The 10,621-nt window shown below is 39.5% G+C and overlaps 1 protein-coding gene across 1 annotated transcript; it reads left to right on the top strand.

The window, feature by feature from the left end:
- Positions 1-3,622: 3,622 nt before the first annotated feature.
- LOC116211456 (mitogen-activated protein kinase kinase kinase 5-like) lies at positions 3,623-10,384 on the top strand. Its single transcript, XM_031545846.1, is given in 12 exon segments — positions 3,623-4,295; positions 5,672-5,982; positions 5,985-6,177; positions 6,266-6,353; positions 6,756-6,818; positions 6,917-7,080; positions 7,454-7,529; positions 8,011-8,070; positions 8,166-8,291; positions 8,591-8,803; positions 8,893-8,996; positions 9,510-10,384. Coding segments are annotated over 12 exon segments (1,983 nt in total). The 5' UTR covers positions 3,623-3,906; the 3' UTR covers positions 9,706-10,384.
- Positions 10,385-10,621: the final 237 nt, after the last annotated feature.

Raw genomic sequence — 10,621 nt, 5'->3', positions numbered from 1 at the left:
TGCTTATAACAGATCTGTTTATTCTGCTACTAAATTTTAACCATTTGAAGTTGTTGTTGGATTTAATCCTTTAACTCCATTGGATTTATCTCCTTTACCATTGACTGAGCATGTTAATTTAGATGGCAAAAAGAAAGCTGAATTTGTCAAGCAGATTCATGAGAAAACAAGACTCAACATTGAGCGAAGAACGAAGCAGTATACAAAACACGCCAACAAGGGCCGTCATAAGCTGATTTTTGAACCCGGAGATTGGGTTTGGTTGCATATGAGGAAAGAGAGATTTCCGACGCAAAGACGTTCCAAAGTGCTTCCAACAGGAGATGGTCCTTTTCAAGTCCTGGAGCACATCAATGACAATGCTTATAAACTAGACTTACTTGGTGAGTACAATGTAAGTGCTACTTTTAATGTTGCTGATTTGCTTCCTTTTGATGTAGGTGATGATTTGAGGACAAATCCTTTTCAAGAAGTGGGGAATGATGCAAATCGTAGCACGACTTCAAGGGATCCAGTTCAAGTTCCAATTGGACCGATTACGCGAGCACGAGCAAAGAAATTTAAAGATGAACTCAACGGCCTGATTCAAGAGGTTTGGGCTCAAGCAAATTCGTGGAGGCCCATTGGACATGAACCACGTGATCAACAAAAATCCATCAACATGATTTAAGTTATAGAAGATTCCGGACAAGGCTAAATTCAGCAAGTGTTTGAGGAAGCTTCTAGAATATTTGATGATCAAGAGAAGATATCATCAGATTTGTTGAAAGTTAAAATCTCATAGAGATTTTCTAGGGATATTTAGATTTCATATCTTTATAGATTATATCATATCTCTATCGATATTCTAGGTTTTATTTTCCTTATCTTTAGGAGGATATATGGCCAGATTAGGATTAGTTTATGTCTATATATATATTCATCTTAGTCAATTTTTAGTAAAGAAGGAACATTCAAAAAATTGTGAGGGTATTCTCTTTGATTCTTGAAAAACTGATTCGAACTTATCGGAAGTTTCCGTGGCATTCATCATCAACTTATCAAACAGTTTTCCATCACCGTTTGTGGCGTCTTCCTATATACCGAGGTTCTTGTTTCGCATAAAACAACGGGTTGAGGTTAGTTATACCAAGGTTCTTGTTTTTGTCGTAAACAACGGGTCGAAGGTTTGTCACTCAAATCTGATTGTGGAACGATCTTGGGTTCTTTTAGTTGTCGGGTCTTGTCATTCTTGGCGGGAATCACATCAAACCATATTTTGACAAAATATTTTATAGTAATAGTTTAATATTCTTGTAGTGAATGTGAATTACGGTACTGTATTATAGCCCCCAAGAGAAAGGGTCTTGTTGGGAAGTTGAGTACATGGCTTCCTTCCCACCGGTGGCGTCAATAATGTTGGTGGCCTAAAATTCGCGACAGGAGGGGGCCGTCAAATGGTATTTCATTTTGGGCTTGGCCGACATGATTTTTCCCATAAAAAGGCGTCTCTTGTGAGATATGAGATACCTTACAAAAATAATGAAGTCAAGACACTTGTCTCTCACCAACCTGAGATTGGGATACCTCATCAATTGTGCACCATTTGTCATAGTTTTGCTAGTAGTAAATTGAAAGATCACATTGCATTAGGAAGAAAATTTCGTCCTACGTTGCACCTTCTAAAGTATCATCACTGCTTTTATATATTTAGCAGAAGAACCCAAATTTCAAATGAATAAATTCAAACTCGAAAGGTTGTTTCTGATTTTCGTATATAGATTTTATGATATCTCAGTGAGTCAGTGCTCTTACTGTTTATGCAGAATGATGGATACCCTACATAAAATGTTTATGTTCTCTTCTCTATGAACATTTTGAAATTTCACTTGCTAGTTCTAGCATTCTTAGGCTTCGTGTGGTGGCGATTGAATAAGTGCATACTTTATTGGATTCTGAGGAGAAGCAATATTTGGTGATTTTTTTTTAAAAACTGTTGATTGACTAATTTCTATGATCGGAAACGTAATTTTCTCTAACAAGTTAATTGTGCTAATGAAAACAGATTCCGATTATTTTCTATTTCAAGTTTTTAATTTCAAAAGTTTATATTATTACCTCTCAAACACTTTAATTTATTATGAAATCAAAACTTATTTTTTAATAATTGTATGTTATTACTTTTACATAAGTAAGAACCAAGCCTTCATAGAGGATTCTATGACATGGGCGGTGGCTTACAACAACTAACTATGTTTTAGGTGCACTACCAAGGTGGTAGCCTAACTGGTAACAGAATTCGTCTTCCAAAGAGGAGGTCGATGAGTCAAAACTCGACTTAAATACGAAAGCACTTGTGTTAGTAGACCATTATCCTCTACCATTGGGAGCTGTTATGGTTCACTGTGCGCTTTGATAGGGTCATGGTGACCTATGTGTGCGATGTCTCAGCGAGCCCTTTACCCATTCGGGCGAATGGAATATTTCATGACTGCTGTGGAGTCCCTTTGGTCTCCAAAGGGGGTTGCTATGCTGGTCTCCCCCTCTCGGCCTTTTTATTCAGCAAAAAAAAAACTATGTTTTAGGTGCTAAAAAAAAATTTAGAACCCCCACTACGAGATAATAGGGCAAGAAGTAATTCGATCTTTGTATAGTATAGTAATTAATAGTAATGTTCTTGAGATAATAGGGCATGAAATAATTTATCTTTGAGAAAGGTCAAATTTGGACATCAACCTTTAGCCCTTTTTCTATCTTAGTCCTAAACCTTTTCTTTTGTTGGATTTCGTCCTCAATCTTTTCTGCGCGGTATGAGTTTAGTCATTCCATCTAAAATTCAATCCATTTTCCCTGACATGTATATTCGTCAAATAAGAGTGTGCCACGTGCGCGACAGATCACTGCTACTCTAAATCGGTTGTTGTAGAGCAAATTAGATTCCTTTTTTAATTGGACCTGTAAATCAGACTAATATATTTTTGGTTCTTTTAGAATTCTAGCCATATGTCGGTGCCTGAGACGATGAAAGAGAAGTGATGGCTGAAATCCTAAAAGAACCATAAATATTTTAGTCTGGTTTACGGATGTGATTAAAACAGGAATCGGATTTGCTCTATAACAACCGGTTTAGAGTAGCAGTGATCTTTCGTGCACGTGATGCTCTCTCATTTGACGAATATATATGTAAGGGAAAATGGACGGAATTTTGGACAAAAGGACTAAACTCATACCGCGCGAAAAAGATTGAGGATGAAATTCAGTAAAAAAAAAGGTTTAGGACTAGGATAGAAAAATAGTTAAAGATTAATGACGAAATTTGACATTTTCCCTTTTTATCTTTGTATAGTACAAGTAATAGTGATGTTCTAGAGAGAGGCCTCTTGGTTTGTAACCGTTTGACACGATAAAGGAAATCTTTCTTCAAAGAAACAAAGGAGAATGGCCAAAGTCTTATTCGGCGTCAGATAAGAACTGTTAATAAAATCAAACAAATTGCGGTTAATTAATAAAATTTAACAAAAAGACAATCAAACCAAAGAGAGAGGAACCCCCCCCCCCCCCCCCCCCCCCAAAGAGCAGAAAAACCAGACAACCTGTTCGGTCGTTGCCATGATTTTTTTGTATACACATACATATAGATATAGATATAGGGATAGAGAGAGAGAGAGAGAGAGAGAGCGCCAATCGGCTGTTAGGGGAGGAGAGGTAACGTTGTAAACCGCGTGGTTGTCTCTCTCTGTCTTTTTGGGCCCCAACAAACCTGATTAGTCGCTCCTCCCCTCCCTCCTCCCTCCTCCACCGCCGGCAATGGCCATTCTCCAATACCCATGTCCCATAATCCACTAAATCTCCCCCATTCCCCTCTCCCTCTGCTCCCTCACGGAAGGTAAAAATGGGTTCTTTCCGATGAACAATGATTAGCACATTATGCGCTGGCTCCAAAACATCTCCTTCTCCCAGGCCTCGTTGTCCCCTCCCTCCACCTCCTCCTCCCCCACCAAGGCTGCCGGCGAAAGGATTGGCCCCAAGCTCACCCGCCAGAGGAACCTCAGGTACCTCTCTGAGCGGGAGATTACTGGTGCCCTCCACCTCCCTCCGCCAGACGGCGAGCCTGCTGCCACCACCACCCCAACAACAACAACAGCCTCTCCTCCGGGCGCCGCCCCGCAGCCTCTCCCTCTCCCCGAAATATCCCTCCTGTTCCGAAGAGTCGGAGGGTTCACGGGCTCCCAACCCGAGAGAGGAGACTGCCCGCTCCCTTCCCCTGAGGAGGCTGGCATTGTCCGGGATCGTGGGGATGGAAGCAATGAAGGAAGGTAATCAGCTATTCGATCATTGTGTGCAATATATATATATATATAACACACGCCCACATAAACTATTTGATTAGATGTGGGTGTGAATTTTTCCCTTTTAGGCAATGGACCTGGGTGTTTGTTTTGGCTTGAGTTCATATTGGGTTCAAAATTTTCTAATCATGTTCCTTGTATGTTCGCGAGCATCTGCTGATGTTTTGTTTAGAGGAAAGAAAAACCGGTCGATAAATTTTATCACCTGCCCCCATACGGTCATGGGAAATGCGTCTTAAGAGCTATCGGTTTTTTGTTAAGTACTTACCCATCTGTGCAGAAATTTATGGTCTTGAAAAATGAGGAGCGTGACTTTGCTTATTTGACAGCTGAGAATGTGTTCGCTTTTTACTTAATTGGAAATGATTGCCTTTATCTTGGTTCGGTCAGTTAACGAGTGCCATCATCTTAGGTGGTCTGGGTGTACAAAATTTGCGACTTCATATGTGCAATTTGACTTTACTTGAGGATGAAACAACTGTAAATGCAATATTTGCTTGTAAATAATCCAATAAAGCGAGCTATCTGTAACTGAAGCGGTGCGAGCTCATGTTAAGCCAAAGTTGGGCCTTTCCTCTCTGCTGCTCATGATTATATTAGATCTCAATATAAACTAAAATCTCTAGCTGATTATGTGTCCTGTCTACCGATTATCCGGATTGCTTCCTTTGGTAATTTATTATAAACTCCTGTTACGTTTATATCCTAAAGTTGTTGATCATAAAGGGTTTTGTCTGTATATATCCTTAATCTTTGCCCTTCCTTTATCAATATTTCACGAGGCTTGTAGACAGAGTGAACAGAAAATCTTATAAGTTGCTGTACAGCTTACACTTTTCACCAGTTATTAATTTTTCTTTTTTCCCGCTCCGCTTGTCGCAGTTCATTTACAGGAAGGTGGTGAGAAAGCACAAGATATTTCATGCTTTGGCTGTTCATAGCTTATCTGTTCATGAAAAAACTTAAGGCCCGTTTGGATTGCGAATTCAATGATTTTAACTTTAATTTTAACTTTAACTCAACAAAAATACACATTTCCTAATTTAAAAATTTTAATTTTAACTTTAACTTAACACATTACACAACAAAAATACACGTTTCTCAAGTCAAATTTATAATCACATCTCATTTGTCTTTTTTCATAATCAAAATCAAAATTAAAATCAAAATAACTTTAACTCTGAATTCAAATGTTATCAAAATCTTTTAGTAGTTTTTACCCAAGTACTGTCATGGGCCAATTCCATCAATATCATTGGTCAATGAATCTGTCATCATTACATATTTTGAATCATGTTCCTTACCTCAAAATAACCCATTTGTTTTTTCTTACCCCGTCACAGTGTTCTCTCTCAAAGAGATAAAAAGATTGTGTTGGAGCCTCTCGAAGCGAGAACATCTACGAGGGTGTTCCAAGATGTAAACGCTGCAGAAAGCTCTTATGACAACTTTATGATCAATGTTCCCATCAGGAGTGCCCCGACAAGTCCCTTCGCGACGAGTCCTTTTGCAGCAAGTCCCTTTGCGAGTCCCATGCTTAGCCCCCCGAAAGTTGCTACTGGCGATTTCTTTCCGTACTATTACATAACTCCGAAAGCCAACCAAATTTGGTCTGCCCCAGAAATGCCAACAGGCGTGCCCCTGGACCGAGCCCCATGTCACGGCGTGAGAGTAACTCTCACACGAGTGTTCACCCCCTGCCTCTGCCTCCTGGGGCCGCTTCACTCTCTCCTTCTGGCAATCCTCATGTTGCTTTTAAGCCAGAGTCCGTGCCGCTTAATAGCCAATGGCAGAAGGGAAAACTCATCGGGCGTGGCACATTCGGGAGTGTTTATGTGGCCTCCAACCTGTATGTTGTTTTCGAAATTGCCTTTTTCTTTGATTGCTTATATTTGGTCAGAAATTAAGTTTGTAGAAATGTTTTTGTTGTTAAACAGGGAGACAGGGGCTCTTTGTGCGATGAAGGAGGTCGAGCTATTTCCTGATGATCCGAAGTCTATAGAATGCATGAAGCAGTTGGAGCAGGTAACTTCGTGGCATTCTTTCTATTTGACACATGGGCGTTCTGCTTATCTGTTCAATAGTAATCTTTATCTTTTAATGCATTCTTCTATCTGGTTGGTCAAAGCAGTCTGAAGAAATGTCTACACATTAAGTATGATTCTTTTATTATTTTCTTAAATGAGAAACATGTTTTTACGTATGAACCAAATGGAGCATTTCTCTTGGGGGGATAAAGGGTAAGTCATATGGTGGCAACCTTAGTCTATGATCTCTGATAGGCATCGTCCTACCACATCCCTCTCCACCTCGCTCATGCCAAGTATAATCAGAGGAGCATTTGTTTAAACTTCATTTGGTGGGTCTAAAGTCTATTTGAGTAATACAAATTTAGTGTTATTCATGCCGTTTCTAACACCTGTACAGGAGATCAAAGTTCTGAGCCGCCTAAAACACCCGAATATCGTGCAGTATTACGGCAGTGAAATAGTGAGTAATTCTACTTCGTTTTGCGGGTTTGATATCTACTCTGTGGTATCTTTAATGATTATTTTTACTGATTGGAAACGCTATAAATGGATATCCAGATTGAGGACCGGTTCTATATATATCTGGAGTATGTTCATCCTGGGTCCATTAATAAGTATGTTCGAGAACACTGCGGAGCCATAACAGAATCGGTGGTCCGTTGTTTTACCCGCCATATTCTGTCGGGTTTGGCTTACTTGCACAGCAAGAAGACCATTCACAGGTAGAGTCAATCCATGGTTTAATTTATTAAATAATTTTTTGTTGGTAAAAATTGAGGGTTGCTTAAGCACAGTTTTAGATGAGAGAACTACAAACTAGAGGCGAAACGTTAGTGAAAAGAGCAGGAAAAAAGATCAAATGGTTAAGGCATGGATTCTGGGTCCCACATGGATTTCTGTGGGTCTGACCACTTAAGAAACGACCTCTATAAGAAATAGATATATTCATATAAATATTTCAATATGAGATATACAATTTCCTGGTTCATCTCCAATTTGAACAGTCGAGCTGAATTGTTGAAAGATTTATTTTCATTAGATTTTGCTTTTTGTGTTTGGACTTATTAACTTTTAACCCCTTGTCTTGGTATACAGGGACATCAAGGGGGCTAACTTGCTTGTAGATGCCTCTGGGGTCGTAAAACTTGCCGACTTTGGGATGGCTAAACATGTGAGAGTCCTACTATTCCAAGCTATGCAAATCGACATGCACTCTCCTTTAATTTTTCATAAGAATAAGTTTGCATCTAGTCTGCATTAGTATCAGTGATTCAACTTTTTTTATTGAACCATCGTTCTATTCCATTAAATATTATGCATGCTATTCTTAGCACTACATGATTAATAATTGGAAGCTAAAAATCTAATTGAACTAAAAATCATAGATTGGTTGCATAGTATAAGGAACCTCTGTAAACTAACTTTGGTTACCTCATCTATAACAATTTGAAGACATATTGTTTTTATGCTTAACAATTCCTCTAGTTACTATTTTGTTGATCAAATATACAGAGCTTTGTTGTATCTTTTTGACACTGTGTAATTTTTGTGTCTATGACATTTTTGGGTGATAAAGCCATGATTGTTTTTTTTGGGACAATTCAAACAACCTTCTTGATGTTTATATCTCTGAACTTCTTTTCATTGCTCAGCTTTCGGGACAAGCATCTGATCTCTCTCTAAAGGGAAGTCCGTACTGGATGGCACCTGAGGTATTATTCATTATTGGTCGAAAATCTAATCTTTGTAGAATTCAAAGTGGAAGTACAGATTCTTTGAATGCTGATATGATTGACTATGCCTGCAGCTCATGAATGCCGTGATGCAGAGAGATAGCAACTCCGATGTTGCTCTTGCCGTTGATATATGGAGTCTCGGATGTACCATAATAGAAATGCTAACTGGAAAACCACCTTGGAGCGAGTATGAGGGGGTAAGGAATCACATTCTCTATGTTCAGTCCGAGCAGGCTGTTCTTCCCCTGCAGGGACTTCACTTGTCCAATTTGCTTTTATATTTCTGTTTGTTGTATAGGCGGTTGGACTGGTTTGGATCCAAAACCGATGGACCCCATGCATGCCTTGACTGGTTTCTTTTTGGGTCCAATTCTGATAACGGATTGCACCTGGCATGCCTAGCATCATCCTCATTTACCGAAAACAATTTTGGTGGTTTTTCTCTCCTCTTTACATGTTTAGTTTGTCATTTTACCTTTAATTCTTAAACTTGCAGGCTGCAGCAATGTTTAAGATTCTGAAGGATACCCCACCAATCCCTGAAAGCCTCTCGCCAGAAGGCAAGGATTTCCTGCAACATTGCTTTAAGAGAAACCCTGCCGAAAGGTCATCAGCTGCAATGTTACTCGAGCATCGGTTCCTTAAGAACTCGCAACTTCACGATAACCAATCTTGTTCTCGCCAGGCATCGAACAGGATCAAATTAAAGGTACCTAGCATACATTATGCTCCCCTTCTCTCACTTCCAAGATCATTTCTGTTCCGAAAAGTGATTATGTTTCAATGTGACATTTACAGGACTTACCCCTTAGCCCAGGGCAACAGCGATCTAAGAATGCCATTGACCACTCGCTGGTTTGTCCAACTGCAAGAAGTGTAAAATCAAATGCGACCTTTGATGGGTGAGGATCATGTATGTGATTATTAAATCATGCAGAACTCTATTTGCACATGCAAGGCTATCGTGTTTCAACTGCTTGCACGTCTGAAATTAGTTTGTTTAACAGAAGATGCATCTTAGACACAAGTGATCCACCAGATTTAGATTCTTGCCAGGAATATTCTTTGAAAAAATGAATTTGGAAATCAAAATAGAAACCCATCAAGATGCCATATGTTTTGGCAAGTTGGACTGCAGCTGCCCGTGGAAGGCAGCAAAAGTGTCTTGCCAGGATTGAGATTGGTTAACATAATGAATAGGAAGACCCGGTGGCTACTGCCAAGCTTTGTGAGGATTTGAGTTGCAGTTCACCTAGGTTTGTAGATAAGGAAGATTCGGCATATTCATGACTGGTTTACCAAAAACTACTATGTTGCGTTTCTTTTTCTCGGCATATTCATGGCTAGTGTGTATTTTCTTTTTCTTATTTTTTTCCCTTTCACATATAATTTCTTTTTGCTTTTCTGACCTCCAGTGAGAGTGGCTGGCAATCTCATCACAGAGCTGCTGATGTGGCAGCGTCCTCCCGAAAATCTCCCCGTTCCATCCTGGAGGCTATTCCCAGTTTGTCTCCGCCCCACTCAGATGGCTCATCAAATGACCCAAGCACTTCTTCAAACCCCCCAAGCTCCGGCAATGAGAGTCCTACGAAGAATCATGTGTTCAGATAACTAGTTGAGGGAAAACCTGCTGGCTTCCGCAATGGCTTTCACTGACGTATATTTGCTCAGCATTCATGTCGTCAATTTCTCACAATGCTCCAGTAGGTCAAAAGATTTGCAGCTGCTTGGCTGTTGCAGCAGTAGGGTTGTCTATATTTTGCTTCTCGGTAGAATCGCGATATGCCTACTGAAGCTGCGGAAAGATGCTTCTTTGGGCTTTTGGGCGGAAGCAGATTTTGTCTCATTACAGTTGAAATTCTATTGAGACGTGGTCCTTGGAGAAGTTGTTTTAGTGCCCAGCTTCTCAGGGTAATCTTCTGATGTTCTTCAGATTGCAGCCCAATATGAATTCGAATTTTCGGGATCAAACAGGTATTCAAGAAGATTTCGGAACAAGAATTTGACTTCATTAGATATTAATATTCCTATATTGCAACAATATAGTTTCTCTTAATTAGATGTTATTTCCTATATTAGCTTGAGTCAGTAATCTTAAGTTTCTTATTCCAGATTGTTTCTTTATTCTATTTTAGGAAAGTAATCTAGAGGAGTTTAGATGTCAGTTTCATATTCTAGAGTCAGGGGATGTGTCTTCTCTCTATATATATGCTATTAACCTCATTGTAAGAGGATATATCAAAAATAGTATTTTGAATGAAATTTGCTTAGAGCGTTTCTTCTATTTTCTTATCTGAACAAATCCCTTGTTTAGTGATGAAATCCCTGATTCTTATCGTTCATCCTTGAGCGTGGCGAATCAAAGTGACTTTTCATACTCGTGGCGAGTTATCTTATTGAGCGAGTTTAGTTGGTTTTACTCTCCATCCTTCTTTCTTATTCAGTTTTGGTTCGTGAGCCCATCATTTGGTATTAGAGCGATGGTTTTATCCTTATAGTCGAGTGAAACATGTGAAAGAGTGAACAC

Source organism: Punica granatum, chromosome 6 (genome assembly GCF_007655135.1).
Source record: "Punica granatum isolate Tunisia-2019 chromosome 6, ASM765513v2, whole genome shotgun sequence".
Taxonomy (NCBI): domain Eukaryota; kingdom Viridiplantae; phylum Streptophyta; class Magnoliopsida; order Myrtales; family Lythraceae; genus Punica; species Punica granatum.
This window is presented reverse-complemented; position numbering and strand designations above follow the sequence as displayed.